Source organism: Macaca thibetana, chromosome 16 (genome assembly GCF_024542745.1).
Source record: "Macaca thibetana thibetana isolate TM-01 chromosome 16, ASM2454274v1, whole genome shotgun sequence".
Taxonomy (NCBI): Eukaryota; Metazoa; Chordata; class Mammalia; order Primates; family Cercopithecidae; genus Macaca; species Macaca thibetana.
The window spans coordinates 14,660,275-14,677,816 of record NC_065593.1 but is presented as its reverse complement, the minus strand read 5'-3'; the positions used below and the strand labels follow the sequence as shown (position 1 = coordinate 14,677,816).

At 48.3% G+C, this 17,542-nt stretch overlaps 2 protein-coding genes across 2 annotated transcripts in view; one reads left to right on the top strand and one right to left on the bottom strand.

The window, feature by feature from the left end:
- The window catches only part of SLC13A5 (solute carrier family 13 member 5), a 28,502-nt gene extending 19,860 nt beyond the window's left edge, over positions 1-8,642 (bottom strand). The window contains exons 1-3 of the mRNA XM_050765332.1: positions 8,444-8,642; positions 2,102-2,230; positions 1,716-1,852 (exon numbers count right to left, since the gene is read on the bottom strand). Of these exons, the coding sequence (XP_050621289.1) occupies positions 1,716-1,852; positions 2,102-2,230; positions 8,444-8,545 (368 nt within the window). The 5' untranslated portion in view covers positions 8,546-8,642. The remainder of the gene's footprint in view (positions 1-1,715; positions 1,853-2,101; positions 2,231-8,443) is intronic.
- Positions 531-17,542, top strand: part of RNASEK (ribonuclease K) — a 303,790-nt gene continuing 286,778 nt past the window's right edge. Inside the window, exon 1 of the mRNA XM_050765586.1 lies at positions 531-534. The gene's annotated coding sequence lies outside the window, so the exon portion shown is untranslated. The remainder of the gene's footprint in view (positions 535-17,542) is intronic.

Below are 17,542 nucleotides of genomic sequence, written 5' to 3'. Positions count from 1 at the left end.
CTGACTCTGCTCTGTGGCTCCACACGCCCCAGCTGTCCAAGGCTAGGGGCAGAAGGAGCTTGACTACTCTCAGCCTGCGGGCCCTGTTGCAGCCAGGCTCCTCCTCAGGGCTCCTAGTTCACCCGGGGGTAGGAGCAGGGGCAGGGATAGGAGCCTGAAGAAGGGACCTAGAAGCTGTTCTGCACCAGGGCCCAAGCTGCTGTCCTCACAGGCGGACATTATGGACCCATAAAAAAAAAAAAAAAAGCCTGGGACCCAGGCTAGGAGGAGGGGGAGAGTTTGCATGAATGGAGTTGTCTTAGAAGAACCAAGGCTTCTACATGCTATTTCAAGGCACCAAGGGTGCCTCACATACAGGTGACCCGCAGGACAACCAGTGCCTTGGACAACTGGAGACCGTGCTCAGAGGAGCCGGGTGGCAGGAAGGAGAGAGAAGCATGTATGAACTTGGGTTTGGAAGTGGAAGCTCTCCAACGTGCTCCAGAATGAACCCCACTGGAGTGGCCTCCCACCCAAGCTGGCCACTCAAGGGGGCCAAGAAAAAGAATTCTGAGGGCCCCGAGGTCCACTTTCCTGGGGTCTCTCGTTTCTAGAAAATACGATGGCTTTCGATTTGACGCTAAACCAGTCACTAGAAGGAATCAATGCCAGGATGTGTAACAGAGATCAGAGAGCCACAAAGCCCCCTGCTCAGGGGAGTCTGAGGCACCCAGGGAGCCCCGGGCATGGGTCGCCCGCAGGGCAGGCCAGCGTCTGTGTGTGCTCGGGGTCTAGCGCAGCCCCCGGCACAGGGGCGCCTCAGGAGGAATTTACCGTGAACTGACCAGGAGCTGACTCCCAAGGGCTGGGCCTGGGACATGGCATCATTGAGGGGACACATTGCCTCAAAAGGAAGATGTGCCCTGAGTTTCTGATTAGAGAGGACACAGACCTTATCAGAGAAGCTGGGTCCAATCCCCGTGTGTCCATGAGCAAATCACTTTACCCCTCTCTGCCTCCAATTCCTCATCCACAGAATGTGGGCGGTAAGAAGAATCCTCAGCTCTCAGAGTTGTGAGAATTAAATGAGGCAATGAATAAGCTTCTGGCATCATGCCTGGGGCCTTGTAGACACTCAATATATGCATTATGATCATGATTGATTATGGCTATGATTATGGTTATATTGACTCCATGGCTTGGCTGGAAATGGCGAGCTAGATTGGCAGGGGAGATCTTGAAAATGGAGAGAGAAGCTGGGGTACTGAGTGATGTCAGGGAGATAAGTTAAGAAGCTTCTTTGCAGTGGGAATAGATGCTCCAGCTTGGAGAGAGGACCTTTCTGTTTCCCCATGAGCTGGGTGGTTGAGCCACTTCTGGCCTGCTTCCCCTACCCCATCAGACACAGCTTGATCCAGCCTCTATCCAATTTGTTCCCTGTGGAACCCTGCAGCTAGCTGCCTCCCCCAGGAAGCCTTCCAAGCCTGCAAGGACTCTTGCTGACCCACCTCCTCTGGATTCAGAGGACCCTTACTTACTGCTGCTCACCGTGTGCCACCACCATGCATGCATCTGGTCTCTCCAGCTAAAGCTACAATGCGTCCCACCCAGCCAAGTCCAGGTAAGCCCATGGCCAGCCCTCACCAGCGGGCGGCCCGGTCTGTGCCACCCTCCACCCCCTTGCAGCCCTGGGGCTCATGCAGAGCCACGTGGCAAGAGAGAGAAGGCGTAATTACTGTGCAGGCTTGGCCCCCACCCAGAGGAGCGTGCGCAGGGCTATCCTCTTGTGCAGGTTCCAGCGCTCCACAGCCACGGCCACGATGAGGCCGCCCAGGAACAGCATGTTGGTGTCCTTCATGTACTGGACACACACCTGGAGCGTGGCACGAAGGCCCCATCAGGGCTGCCCCTTGCCACACACTAGAGCCACCCAAGTCCCAGATGCTGACTTCAGGGACCGCTTGGAGTGGGGATGCAGGCCCGAGTGGTGTCTCCCTGCCAGGGAGAACCCACAATGGAGAGTTTTCCGGTCACCCCCAGGCCTGTGCGGCTCACAGAGAGGACCACAGAAAAAGACAAGGGGAGAACCAGGAAGTCACCAGGATCCCCTCGGTCTGCTTACCTGCTTGGAGTCCAGAATCTGGAAGAGTGGGAAAAGCAAGACAGGCATGAGAGAGGTGACAGCCAGAGGGATGACTTCTGTGCACCAGTAAATGGCCATGAGGATGATGATGTAGGCGCACCTGACAAACTGAAGAGACAGTCCTGAGGCTTCGGCATGTGGCCGCCTCACTCTCCCCACCCCCGGAACCCTCCGGACGGCAGCTGGCGTGGATTGTCAAGACACAGGGGTGATCTCAGAGGGAATCCACTCAAAGTCATCCTGTTCCCCAGCCCTAGTCAGCACAGCTTTCTGGGGTCAGGCTGGGGAGGCAGGCATAGGATCTATCCTCAAAGGACTCCTGCCCCATTCCCACCCCTCCTCCCTGCCTCCCTCCTTTCCAGAGGTGTGGTTCTAGGCACGTTCTTTGATCTTCTCAAACCTTGGATTAGCTACCTCTCAAAAGAAAAGATCAAGAATAGGACAAGGAAGAAAAGGAAAAAGGAGGAGAAAGAGGAGGAAGGGATAGAAGAAAGAGAGGAAGGGGGACAGAGGAGGAAGAAAAGAAAGGAAGAAGAGGAGAAGGAAAAGAAGATTAAAATATCTGTTACTTTGTTTTTTTTTTTTTTAAGATGGAGTTTTGATCTTGCCACCTAAGAGGCCATTATTCTAAGAGAAGTGACTCAGGAATGGAAAGCCAAATACTGCATGTTCTCACTTATAAGTGGGAGCTAAACTATGGATACCCAAAGGTATATAGCGTGGTAGAATGGATACTGGAGACTTAGAAGCAGGGAGGGTGGGAGGGGAGTGAGGGATTGAAAAACTACATATTGGGCACCACATACACTACTTGGGTGATGGGTGCACTAAAATCTCAGACTTCACCGCTATACAATTCATCCATGTAACCAAAAACTACATGTACCCCTAAAGCTATTGAAATAAAAATAATAATTATTATATAATAAAACTAGCCACCTCCCTAGGTTGTTTTATCTTTCATTGGCTTTTTTTTTTTTTTTTTATGAGACAGAGTTTCAATCCTATTGCCCAGGCTGGAGTGCAACGGCACGATCTCAGCTCACTGCAACCTCCACCTCCCGGGTTCAAGCGATTCTCCTGCCTCAGCCTCTGGAGTTGGCATTACAGACGTGCGCCAACACACCAGGCTAATTTTTGTATTTTTAGTAGAGACGGGGTTTTGCCATGTTGGTCAGGCTGGTCTTGAACTCTTGACCTCATGATCCGCCCACCTCAGTCTCCCAAAGTGCTGGGATTACAGGCGTGAGCCACCGCGCCCAACCTCAGAGTTCCTTCTTAGATGTCTCCCTGCACCCCCTCCACAGTCTGGTTTGCGCCCTTCTTCTAAGTTCCCTCCCCAGCCATTAGCATATGGGGTTGTCACTGTTTCCTCAACTGTCCTTCTACCACCACAACCAGTGCGTGACTCGAGAGCACAAACAGCACAGTGAGTCCTCACTTAACATCATTGATTGGTTTTTGGAAACTGCAATGTGTAAGCGAAACAACGTAAGCCAGTATTCCCATAGGCAAATTGCTAGAAACAACAGTTAAATTTCTATAGCGTATTTCTGGTCACAAAAACATCACGGAGATCCTAAATAAGGACCAAAACACTTCCAGTATTAAACACGGAAAGGAATGTGAGCTATACATACGCTTAAGAAACATTAATAAAAACAAGTTAGATAATTATCCAGTTACGGCAGGTCAGGGTCTTGGGTGGCCAGAGCCTGTCCTGGCAGCTCAGGGTACAAGGTAGATACCAGCCCTGGATAAGATGCCATCCCATTGCAGAATGCACAATGAACGCACACCCACACTCATTCAGATGGGGAGCCTGCAGACACTCTAATTCACCTAACGTGCACAGGTTTGGGATGTGGAAGGAAACCACAGTAGCTGGAGAAAACCAATGCAGACAACGAGGATAACGTGCAAACTCCACACAGACAGTGGCCCCAGCTGGCAATCATTTTCTTTTCTTTCTCTCTCGCTCTTTTTTTTTTTTTTTTTTTTTTTTTTTTGAGACAGGGTCTCGCTTTGTTGTCCAGGCGGGAGTGCTGTGGCACAATCACAGCTCACTGCAGCCTCCACCTCCTGGGCTCAAGGGATCCTTAACCTTTCCCCTCCTCCTCCCATCAACATTATAATGAAATGATGTTGAATGAATCGACATTATTCAAGAACCTGCTGTATTTGTAGATCACTGTCCTCGGCATCCAGAACAGGTTTAACACTTACGATATCTTTACAAATGCTTATTTATTTATTTATTTATTTTTGAGACAGAGTCTTGCTCTGTCCCCAGGCTGGAGTGCAGTGGTGGGATCTAGGCTCACTGCAGCCTCTGCCTCCTGGGTTCAAGCAATTCTCCTGCCTCAGTCTCCTGAGTAACTGGGATTACAGACAAGTGCCATCACGCCCAGCTAACTTTTGTATTTTTAGTAGAGACGGGATTTCACCATGTTGGCCAGGATGGTCTCCATCTCCTAGCCTGATTATCCACCTGTCTTGGCCTCCCAAAGTGCTGGGATTACAGGAGTGAGCCACCGCGCCCGGCCATCTTTGCAAATGCTTATTAAAGGAATCAATAGCATTGATCTGAGTTTAACTCTGACAACGCTGCGGAAGAACAGATGCACCTGTACACAATCCCTGCTTCTCATCACCCAGAAGAGCATATGCATTATTTGCACGAAACATTGCAGGAAGACTTAGAAATTCTTTGTCGGGGTTGTGTTATCAGCCACAAGAAATACATCTTTTTCAGCATCCCACAAGCAACCCAGGGCACCTCCCTACTGGCAAGGCAGGGTTACTCAGCCTTGGCACACTGGCATTTTGGGTTAAGTGATTCTTTGTTGTGGGGGCTGTGGACTGCAGGATGCTTAGAGCACCGCTGGCTTCCACCTGTGAGATGCCAGTAAGACTGTCTCCATTTGGGACGGCAAAAAATGTCTCTGTACTTTGCCAAAGGTCCCCTGTTGTGGGGCAGGGTGAGGGCAGGAGAAAGGATCAATGCTGGTTGACAGCCACTGAACTAAAGGCGGAACAGCAGCGTCACTGGAAACCCAGGCTTTGACACCAGACAGATATGATTGGCGCCCGCTGTCAGCCACTGTCTGGCCTTTGGCAGCCACTAACTTCTTTGGGCCTTGGTGTCAGGGGTGTACCACTGGGCAGGCCATGAGAATGATCCCCTCCAGGGGCAGACAACGAGAGGGCGCATCGGAGAGAATTTTAAAACAATAATATTAGCTAAACATTAGTTTCCTTCTTACTATCAACAGGTGATAGCAATTCTAAACAATGTCGCTCATAAATTACTCCTCCTGCTCCCAATCCTGGCCCCTATCCCCTCTTGTTTCATGTCTTCATCTGCAAATCGTGGATTTAAGAGTCCTCGTTCTTCCCATATGGCGCACAAAGTCCTCGGTAACTTTTGATTCTCTAAACTTAGAAGCAGTAGGTGGCGTGCGTCACCAGTGTACACTGTGTGTTCCTGGAGGAGTCAAACAGACCCACTAGGAAAGAGGATGAGACACAAGGTTAACTGCCCCCTCACCTCCATGCCACTATTTGGAAGCCCAGGAGGTGCCTCATCCCTGAAGTCAACAGGCTTGATCCCCCTAGTCTAGAATGCCTCCACAGTGTCAAGGGAGAGGGCAGGATGGGAAGCAGATGTTAGAAAAGTTTAACACTAACAAGTCAGGATTTCCTGACACACCACTTAATGAAAAAATGCAGGCAAAACCTACTCTCTGTGTGTGTGTATTTGTGTGTGTGTGTGTGTGTGTGTGTGTGTGTGTGTGTGTGTGTTTGGGAAGAGAGAGAAGAGATTGATTGGTTTCTGGAAAGATGTTCATCAAAATATGAATAACTTATGGGATTTGAGGGTATTTTTATTTTTATTTTATACCTTACAGATTTGTTAAAAAAAAAACTTTTACATTTTAATAAAATAAATGATACAATAAATTTATCATTTATTGTATTAAATTTTTTTAAATAAAAAAGGACCCAGAGAAAGGATAGAGAAAGTGGAGCAGAGATGAGACCAGGAGGGAGTCCAGGTAGAGACAGGAGAACTGGAGACAGCCGGCGAGAAGAGGGGCCTGGGTGTTGGGAGAGGGTGGCGTGCCCTGGGAGTCACCTCCTGGCAAGGACTGTGTTGCTCAGGCTGCCAAGGTCCTGCCAGCTTCTCACCAGCTTCCCAGCTGCCCTGCCTGTGCTGTGTACCCTCTGGGTTTCCTTGCACAATGGGGTGGCCGTGGAGGGTGGACGCATGGTGACCGAAACAGGCACAAAGGGAAAAAACAAGAAGACAAGGTCCAGGGTCCTCACCCAACCCCGTCAGAAGGAAAGCTCATGAAGGCAGCCTTTGGAAGGACTCTCCCTGGGTTCTTTGCTTCCCCTCCCTGGTCCTCATTCACAGGACAGCTTAATCTCTCTCTCTCTCTCTCTCTCTCTCTCTCTCTCTCACACACACACACACACACACACTGAGTTGCGGTTTCCAGTTCAGGGTGTGTGTGTGTGTGCTTGTGTGTTTTTGTGTGTTTTTGTGTGTGTTTGTGTGTCTGTGTGTGTTTTGTGTGTTTGTGTATGTTTGTGTGTGTTTGTGTGTTTTTGTGTGTTTTGTGTGTGCGTTTGTGTCTGTGTGTTTGTGTGTGTGTTTGCACGTCTGTGTTTGTGTGTTTTGTGTATTTGTGTGTGTTTTCTGTTTGTGTGTCTGTGTGTGTGTGTTTGTGTCTGTGTTTGTGTGTTTTGTGTGTGTGTCTGTGTGTTTGTGTGTTTTGTGTGTGTGTCTGTGTGTGTGTGTGTGTGTGTGTGTGTGGGGGGTCTCCTGGGGCAGGAAGGTCAGCCAAGCTACTATAATCATTTCCAGGGAAGGTCACTCCCTACCAGCAGAGGTGAAGTCGCAGCTCTCCTGCCTGGCTCCTTCGCCTGGACAATAACAGCCCCAAACTTCTTGCTACGGAGGAAGTGTGGCTGCTCACAGGTGGTGCGGCAACTGCAGAGCCTCCACAGTTGGATCTGCTGTCCTTGACCCATCCAGGGCCTGTGCTAGGCCCACCCAAGGGCTCCTCCCAGTCTCCCCCTCCCCCATCCTAGGAACCAACCTTAATCCCTTTTGATTCCCAAAGCCTTAAAGTGTCAGAACCAAACGGCCTAGCCCCATTGTACAGATGAGAACACCAAGGCCCAGAGAGCACAGGCACTTGGCTAAGGTCACCCAGATGAGAGAATGGTGGAAGTCCAGTTCTCTTGCAGGTTGGCTTCCTGACACCCCAGTGCACTCCCTTCCTCTAGAGCTCCCCCCAGAGCATCCCCTGAAGAGCTCCTCTGTTTCCCAAACCTGCCTGGGGAGGGGAGCGGGGGAGCTGGAGGTTTCCTGTCTGGGCTGAGAGTGAAAGGGCTGAAAGAAGGAAGGAGGAAGGAGCAGCCAGCAGCCACAAAAGGCTTCAAAGGGCTCGGGCCTCTGCCAAACTGGCTGTGCACAGCCCAGCGGAGCCTGCCCCCACCCTGCGGCCAAGGCCATTCATTCTCTGTCTCCCTCACAGAAGCATTAGGAGACTAGGGCCTGGGAGGAAGCTTCCCTGCGACTCCAGGTCCTGCCACCCAAGGCGTGAGCTCTGGGAATGTGTCCCGCCTCCTGCTACAGCCCCAGCAGGCAGCAGGCAAAGCAGGCCAACCCCGACCTGCCTGCAGCCTGGGGCAGGATTAGGAATCAGATGTGGCGCTCCAGGTTGGAAGAAATGTGGATCACAGATAGAGACACTAAGGCCCAAGGAAGGACCAGAGAGTGGCAAAGACAGCGCAGGATCCACGTGGGTGATGATTTTTTTCCTGTAGGTCCCTCCTGACGGCGGAAGTCACCTACAGCTTGAAGTCTTCTTTGGCGAAGGGAAAAGACAGGAGAGAGAGAGGGAAAGGCAAGCTCCCAGGTTCCCTGTTGGCGCAGGTGGCATTCTGGGAGGAAACGGGGTTATGCACTGTGGGGAGATTCAATTCGGAGCCAGGGACTGAGCCTAAGGCTGGGATCTGTGTGACTGAGATCTGTGCTCACTTCGAGGTTTCTGTGCTTGCCTGGACGGCTCTTGCGCCCTGGGATCTGTAAACCCCAAGGGTGGTGCGCCCTGGGGTCGCCATGCCCCTCGGATTCTTTACAGGGCACCTCCCATCTGGCACCTGGAGCTCCTGAGTGCGCGCGCCCCGGGAGAGCTGTGCTCCCTGTGAAATCCGTGCGCTCCAGCTCAGGGCTTCCGGATTCGGTGCCCCTTAGTGGGCACCGGGCGCCCGGTGTCCGAAGGGCTGCCTGGAGATGCAACTGACCTTGGCGGGCATCAGAATGACGAGTGGCAGCAGCAGGAGCGGGGTGACGAACAAGATCACGAAGGACTTGAACTTGGAGACATAGCTCAGCGCCGAGGCCATCGCGCGGGAGGGAGACTGGCGGGCGAGACGAGTGAGGGGCAGCTAGAAGCGCCGCGGGCTTAAGAAGGGGCCGCAGTCCCTGGGGATTGGGGAGGGGGCGGTGACAACTCCGCCCCGCACGGGGGCACCTCCCCACGGCCCTGGGGCGGGGCCACCCCTCGGGGTCGGTGGGACGCGCCTGCCCCCAGTTCTGCCACCCGGCGGCGGCGGGAGGCGTCTTTGGACTCTAACGCTTCGGGCCAGCCCTCTAGGGGCAGCCTGGGCCCTACCACCTCGCGCTCTCCAAGCCTCTGCTGCGCTACCCGGGCAGAGGTGCGTCCCGGGGCTGCCAAGCGGGGCGTGTTTAGGTCACTGGTGCTACCCGCTTTGGCGTGAGGCGCCCTCCCGCGTCCGCACCTGCTCTTTCCTGGGCTCTGAAGGGTCCCGGATGAAAATCTCTGCAGGCCTCTGGGTCTCTCAGGTCCATCTCGCCGATCTCCCTCTCCTTTCCATCTCCTTACTTCCGCCCCAACCATGTCTCTCCGGGAGGTGTCCCCGCACGCCCCGCGCCCTCTGCACCGCGGGCCTCGTTTCCCGGTCTCCCTGGCTTCCTCGCCACATACGCCCCGCTCTGGGTGCAGGACCCCCTTTCCCCGCTCGCACTCTCTGCCCCTGAGCTCCTGGGCGATCGCAGGGGGAGGCCAGGCCACTGTCCTCCGCGGTCCCAGGGGCTCTCGCGCTCCAGTGGACACTGCGCCCCGCGGACACCCGGCGGGCAGATGCGGACGCGCGTCTTGGAGGGGCCCCACCGAGCCCCAGCAGCCACAGCTGCCCACCCGACCCAGGTCAGAGGGAAACGGAGGTCTAGAGAGGAAGGGACACAATTAAGGCGACACTGAGACAGTCGCCCATGTATTCAGCCCGCCAGGCAACAGACGGGTACTGAGCACCTCTTCTCCACGACGCCCTGTTTTGGGCACTGCAGACACACGGATGCAAAGACATCCCCACCTCTGTGATTTTCTTCTTTCCTCTCTTCTGCCTGCCTCTCACTCTGCAGCTTCCCTTCGGGGAGTCTCTTCCATGCTGGTGGCTTAACCACAGCCTGCTCCTTAGTGATTACCATCCTGTGCCTTCAACCCAGCCATGATGCCAGAGTCCCAGATTTCCGTATGTCCAACCTTCCGCAGACTGGAGGTGTCTGGGGCTGAAAATTCAACACATCCTGAATCAAGCTCATGAGTTCCTTTCTGTGACCTGCATCCAAGGACATGCATTCCCCCAAGCCCATCCGTAATTGCCCTCCTCCTGTCCTCCTCTCTTTGTGATTCTCATTTATATAGCCCTAGGTTTTCCCGCCTTTCCTCTTGTCCCCAGGGCACTTCGCACAATTTGTACCTCTTATATTTATTGGTGTAACTTTTTTTTTTACTTTTTATTTTTTTAAGTGTTATTTCATTTTTCATTGACAAATCATTGCCTATATTTACAGGGTACCATGTGATTTTTCAATATATGTATAATTGTGGTGTGTTCAAATCAGGCTAATGAGCATATTTATCACTCAAATATTTATCATTTCTCTTGTTTTTGTTTTTTGTTTGTTTGTTTGAGGCAGAGTTTTGCTCTTGTCACCCAGGCTGGAGTGCAGTGGCCCGATCTTGGCTCACTACAACCTCTGCCTCCCAGGTTCAAGTGAATCTCCTGCCTCAGTCTCCCAAGTAGCTGGGATTACAGACATGCTCCACCATGCCTGGCTAATTTTTTGTATTTTTAGTAGAAACGGGGTTTTACCATGTTAGCCAGGCTGGTCTCGAACTCCTGACCTCAGGTGATCCACCTATCTCAGTCTCCCAAAGTACTAGGATTACAGGTGTGAGCCACCGCACCTGGCCCAAATATTTGTCATTTCTTTGCGGTGAGAATATTTAAAATATCTTGTAGCTATTTTAAAATACATGATACATTATTATGATGTATTTTCTATTTACTGTCTGTTTTATTCATCACCACCTGTCTAGCTAGTGCCTTTCCCAGTACCTAATCCAGGGTGTGCACTCAAACGTTTTTTTCTGGGATGCATGAATGACAGCAAGTAAACAACTTCGGTTCTTTTTTCGTTTTTTTAAATTTTACTTTAAGTTCTGTGATACATGTGCAGAATGTGCAGGTTTGTTACATAGGTATACATGTGCCATGGTGGTTTGCTGCACCCATCAACCCGACATCTAGGGTTTAAGTCCCGCATTAGGGGCTTCGTAGGTATTTGTCCTAATGCTCTCCCTCCCCTTGCCCCACACCCCCCAACAGGTCTCAGTGTGTGATGTTCCCCTCCCTGTGTCCATGTGTTCTCATTGTTCAACTCTCACTTATGACTGAGACCATACGGTGTCTGGTTTTCTGTTCCTGGATTAGTTTGCTGAGAATGATGGCTTCCAGCTTCATCCGTGTCCCTGCAAAGGACATGGGCTCATTATTTTTTATGGCTGCATAGTATTCCATGGTATATATGTGCCACATTTTCTTTATCCAGTCTATCATTGATGGACATTTGGGTTGGTTTTAAGTCTTTGCTATTGTAAATAGTGTGCATGTGTCTTTATAGTAGCATGATTTATAACCCTTTGGGTATATACCCAGTAATGACATTGCTGGGTCTAAGTGATATTTCTGGTTCTAGATCCTTGAGCAATCGCCACACTGTCTTCCACAATGGTTGAACTAATTTACACTCCCACCAACAGTGTAAAAGTACAACTTCCGTTCTTAATACAACTGCTTCCAAGGCGATTCACCAGAGCATGGACTCTGAGGCTAGAGTGCCTGGGCTTATATCCTGCCCTAGCTCATCCTGGCTGTGTGCCTCAGACAAGTTACACTCTCTGAGCTTATCCTGTCATAAATGGAGATAATAGCACCAACTTTGATTTTAAACGGCTGTTTTGGAGATTATATGAGTTCATGCTCAGAGAGTGCTTAACTCAGTGCGTTGGCATATAGTCGGCTGTTAGTAAATATCTGTTCTTGCAATTGTATGCAAAATACCCTGGTTGGTGGGGCCTTAGGAGAAGGATCCACCAACTGAGCCTAAAGTAATGAAGGAAGGTTTCATAGAGGAGGTGGCATTTGAGCTAAGACTTAATGGCTAAGTAATAATTTGCCAGGCAGCAGTGGAGGACAGTCAAAATTAGCACCAAATGAAAAAGAACGTTAAGATTGTTAAGAAAAATTCCAAGGTCAAAGTGCTACAAAAACAACAACAAAAAGTCAAATGAATGGAGAGATTATACCAAGTTCATGGATAGGGAGACCAAACATTGTAGGACTATCCATTTCTCTAAAATTAACCCATACATTCAATTCAATTCCAATTAAAATCCTAACAGGATTCTGGGTTAACAAGCCTAAGATTCAGTTTAAATAGCAGGTAAGCCAAGAATAATTAAGACACTTCTGGAAAAACATAGGGGAAATCGTTATTTAGACTTGAAGAATGACTAAGTTGTAATACTTGATGTAATCATTAACTGTTGGCATGAGGTTAGGAAAATAGTATAGAGCCTAGAAATAGACCCATGGTTGCCTGGAAACTTTATTTACAACAGAGATTGCATGATCTACCCAATGTGTATTCTCAGTTGCTGGATCAATTAGTTTTTAGCAATACAGACATTTTTCTTTCACTAAGTATGCTACACACATATAGGAGAAGTTTGAGCATAATTTCTAATAATAAGGTTATTTCTGATTTTTTTTTTTTTTTTTTGAGATGGAGTCTCGCTCTGTCACCCAGGCTGGAGTGCAGTGGTACAATCTCGACTCACTGCAACCTCTGCCTCCTGGATTCAAGCAATTCTTCTGCCTCAGCCTCCCAAGTAGCTGGGACTACAGGCACGTGCCACCATGGCTGGCTAATTTTTTTTTTGTATTTTTAGTAGAGATCATGTTTCACCATATTGGTCAGGCTAGTCTCGAATTCCTGACCTCGTGATCTGCCCACCTTGGCCCCCCAAAGTGCTGGGATTACAGGTGTGAGCCACTGTGCCCAGCTTATTTCCAATTTTTTAAATTTATGAGTCTTATTTAATTATTCCCAAGAGTTGAACATAAGAGTTCAATTTACGCACACAAATTTATTTACCAAAGGAAAGCCCTGCCTCTTGTCATACTCCTACTTCACAGATGACTTAAAATTTTAGCCACATACTACATTGCACTATAAAAAATGAAGTAATGAAAAAGAAAGTGCATCCAAATTTATATCTTGTATTGGTAACTTACCATAAAATGCATAAACTATATTAGGTCATGATAATTTTATCTTGCTGTAGCTACTTTTAGTAACCTGTTAAGGGAGGAGACCACCCCCTCATATTGTCTTATGCCCAATTTCCTCCTCCAAAGAAAAAAGAAGTAAAAAGTAAAAGGCAGAAATGAAATCCACAGGCAGACAGCCCAGCGCTGCGCCCTGGGCCCTGTAGTTAAAGATTGACCCCTGACCTAACTGGTTATGTTATCTATAGATTCCAGGCATTGTATAAATTCCTGTCCTGTTCTGTTTCATTCTGATTACCGGAGCATGCAGCCCCCAGTCACATACCCGCTGCTTGCTCAATCGATCACAACCCTCTCACGCAGACCCCCTTAGAACTGTGAGCCCTTAAAAGGGACAGGAATTGCTCACTCAGGGAGCTTGGCTCTTGAGATAGGAGTCTTGCCGATGCTCCCGGCCGAATAAACCCCTTCCTTCTTTAACTCAGTGTCTGAGGAGTTTTGTCTGCGGCTCGTCCTGCTACACTATCATCAGGTTGTGTTCTGAATTTCTCAGGTCTTACAACAGTATTTCTCAAAATATAAATCCAGACATTAGAATATGCTTCTTGAATACGAAAATAAATTATTCCCTGACTTAAAGTATGTTACTTACCTACATAAAACTATTTGGGAATATTTAGTTATAATGGTATATAGTACATAATTGTGTGATGCAACTTTTTCCCCACTTGAATCATTTAATATAATTTTAATCTTAAAACTGAGATAGTAAACATTTACTTTTTGGTATAAAAATTCTAAAATGTGGTGTGTTACATTAATTTGACCTCAGGTTCATTTTGCAGTTACCAGAGAAATGGCACCCTCTGTACTATTTTGTAACACCTCGTGAGTCAAACTATTTCAAAATAAAAAGCAGTTTTAATTCATGGCAAATAAAAAATATACCTCAGACTGATGAATCCAATTCTTTCCAACTTATTTTGATTTTAATTTTTTAATTATTTTATATTTATTTATTTATTTTTGAGACGGAGCTTCGCTTTTTTGCCCAGGCTGGAGTGCAGTGGTGTGATCTTGGCCCACTGCAATCTCCGCCTTCCAGTTTCAAGTGATTCTCCTGCCTCAGTCTCCCAAGTAGCTGGGATTACAGGCACCCACCACCACCCCCAGCTAATTTTTGTATTTTTAGTAGAGATGGGGTTTCACCATGTTGGCCAGGCTGGTCTCGAACTCCTAATCTCGTGATCCACGAGCCTTGGCCTCCCAAAGTGCTGAGATTACATGCATGAGACACCACACCCAGCCCCTGCTCACATTTTATGACTGATGTGGGTAGCTAAGAAAATCGTGATACTAGGTAGGCTGGGTGCGGTGGATCACGCCTGTAATCCTAGCACTTTGGGAGGCCAAGGCGGGCGGATTGCCTGAGCTCAGGAGTTTGAGACCAGCCTGGGCAACAATGGTGAAACCCCATCTCCACTAAAATACAAAAAATTAGCCAGGCGTGGCAGCATGCACCTGTAGTCCCAGCTACTTGGGAGACTGAGGCAGGAGAATCGCTTGAACCCAGGAGGAGGAGGTTGCAGTGAGCTGAGATCACGCCACTGCACTCCAGCCTGGGCAACAGAGTGAGACTCCGTCTCCAAAACAAAACAAAAAGGAAAATTGTGATACTAGGCTAGGCACTGTGACTGGTGCCTGTAATCCCAGCACTTTGGGAGGCCAAGGCAGGCAGATCGCTTGAGTTCAGGAGTTTGAGACCAGCCTAGGCAACATGACGAGACCCCCATCTCTACTAAAAATACAAAAACTTAACCGGGTGTGGTGGGAGGGTCGCTTGAGCCCAGGGGGTGGAGGTTGCAATGAGCCGTGATCGCTCATTGTGATGAGATTGTGACATGCAGACAAGCCAAGAAGTGCAGTAGGTGATTAGGATTTTCTTAGATTTTGGATGCTTTCATTTGTATCTTACTTATTTAAACTTACTTAAATAAGTTTATTTACACTTACTTGGGTATGGTATGTGAGTATTTCTATGGACAGAGCTGCTCCATTGATCAGTAGAGTAGCCTTCTCAGTTTTTTTCCACCCCACATTTTAACTTGGGAACACTGTTTTATTTATAAACAAGCTTTGATTGCTAAAAAGGCAGGTCCTGAATGTTGTCAATAGAAAAGAGTATTGGTCAGCGTTCCCTGGGTTAGACTTACAACTAACTATATTTTGGGGGGTGCCGCAAGTCAGCTGGGAGTCTATGGTTTGGCAACTCTGCTCCAGGCTGTAGGTAGATGGTGGGCGACTCCATGGTCCTCTCATTCCGTGCTGTGGAGGGGCTTCACCCAGATTGAGGAAGCAGAGGTTCTTGGGGACATGTTCTCATCACAGGAGCCAAGAGTGCTGGTGGGAATTTGCAGTACCTCTAAAAGCTTCTGCTCAGGTACAGCACGCTCACCTCTTTCACCTTCTGCTAGCCAATGCAAGTCTCATGGCCAAGTCCAAAATCAATGGAGTTGGGGAAATATACTGTGTCTATAGGGAGGGGTGGCAAAAGTGGGGGGAATTAATCATTGTGAACAAATAATATAATCTACCACCCACAGTAAATATTATTAAGTCCAGTGTCTCTCTCTTTAAAGCGTGTGGAAATGGTATCAACTTACGTGAGTTAGAAGAGCTCAGTTCTATGAGTTATATAAATTCGAAGATGATTGGCACAGGGATGATAATTAACATATATATTCAAATTGGAAAATGAAATCAGACTCTTTTGGGGGGCCGGAATTTAGTCTGATTCAGGTGATTGACAGTCAAGACTAACTTTGCCAATTAGGGTTTACAAAGGATGCTTCCCATAACCAGCTGAGCTAAATTTGTAGCTCCGAGGTTTTGACAAAAGTATATTTAAAACACATGCTACCAGAAAATCATTTTATATCATGTTGGCCAACGTGTGTTGAAATTAACATTTTTATTACCCAAGAGCTTTCTGAGTATACTGAGTCTTAAAAGATGCTTCTCGGCCGGGCGCAGTGGCTCACGCCTGTAATCCCAGCACTTTGGGAGGCTGAGGCAGGCGGATCATGAGGTCAGGAGATTGAGACCATCCTGGCCAACATGATGAAACCCCGTCTCTACTAAAAATACAAAAAATTAGCCTGGCATGGTGATGGGCGCCTGTAGTCCCAGCTACTCAGGAGGCTGACGCAGGAGAATGGCGTGAACCTGGGAGGCATCACGAGAATGCCGTGAATTCAGGAGGCATCATGAGAATGGCGTGAACCTGGGAGGCATCGCGAGAATGCCATGAATCCAGGAGGCATCGCGAGAATGGCGTGAATCCGGGAGGCATCGCGAGAATGGCGTGAACCCGGGAGGCATCGCGAGATTGGCGTGAACCCGGGAGGCATCGCGAGATTGGCGTGAACCTGGGAGGCATCCAGTCACTGTACTGCAGCCTGGGCGACAGAGCCAGACTCCATCTCAAAAACAAACAAAAAAAAGATGCTTCTCACAAGGATCACTTCAACACAGGAGTTCAAAGGTACCGTGAGCTATGATCATGCCACTGCTCTTCAGCCTGGGAGACACAGCAAGACCCTGTCTCTAAAAAAAAGAAACAAAAGGAATATAGGGATAAATAAACCCCAAATTTAGTTTAGCTTTAATCTGTGGCCAGGGGGCATGTGATTAAAGAGTGTGATGCTTCGGCTGTATCTGAAGTGTTTTATTATTTGTAACTGGCTATGATACAGAGATATTTATCATATCATCCTTTATTCTTTTAAAAATATTTTAAAGATGGCATCATAAACATTTCTAACATTTTAAAAGGGACTCAACGTGCATTTAATACTAGAAATATATTCATGAGGTGCAACGTATAAGATAAAGAAAAAAAATATTTCCGACAGAATAAGGAGAGCTGATGTCCCACTTACTGAAAATGTAGTCCCCTCCAACACGATCGTTTTTTTTCCTGGAGGCAAGGGTTGTTAGGTTGGACACAGAGAGCAGCCCGGGATGGCAAGGCTGTACTGTGTGTTTTTTACTTACGCAAATTTCTTTTTATCACTGTGTGTATAAATGACGTCTGAATTAAAATGCAAACTTTGATCTCTTTCCAGATTGATGCTGGGTCCAAAGTTGTGTGTCACTGTAGTATTAGTAGCCTTGAATTCCACAGTTTCCTTCGGGCTGAGTGAGGTTTCACATTTTCTCCTTCACTCTCTTTAGTTCCTTTTTTTGCTGAATGGCATGCAATTCTTAAGTCCTTTCTCCCTCCTCCAGATGCATTCATCAATAGAAAAGATGAAAATATTTGTGTTGGGGGGATATCTTTCCATCAGTAAAATGTGTACTATTTATTTATTTATTTATTTATTTATTTTGAGACTGAGTCTCGCTCTGTCGCCAGGCTGGAGTGCAGTGATTTCGGCTCACTGCAACCTCCGCCTCCCGGGTTCAAGCGATTCTTCTGCCTCAGCCTCCCGAGTAGCTGGGACTACAGGCACCCGCCACCACACCCGGCTAATTTTTGTATTTTTACTAGAGACGAGGTTTCACCATATTGACCAGGATGATCTCCATCTCTTGACCTCGTGATCCGTCCACCTGGGCCTCCCAAAGTCCTGGGGTTACAGGCATGAGCCACTGCACCCGGCCAAATGTGTACATTTTTATGGCACGTTGCATATCATTGTTAAAGATGCCATATAAAGTTTACCCTCTGAATTAAATTAG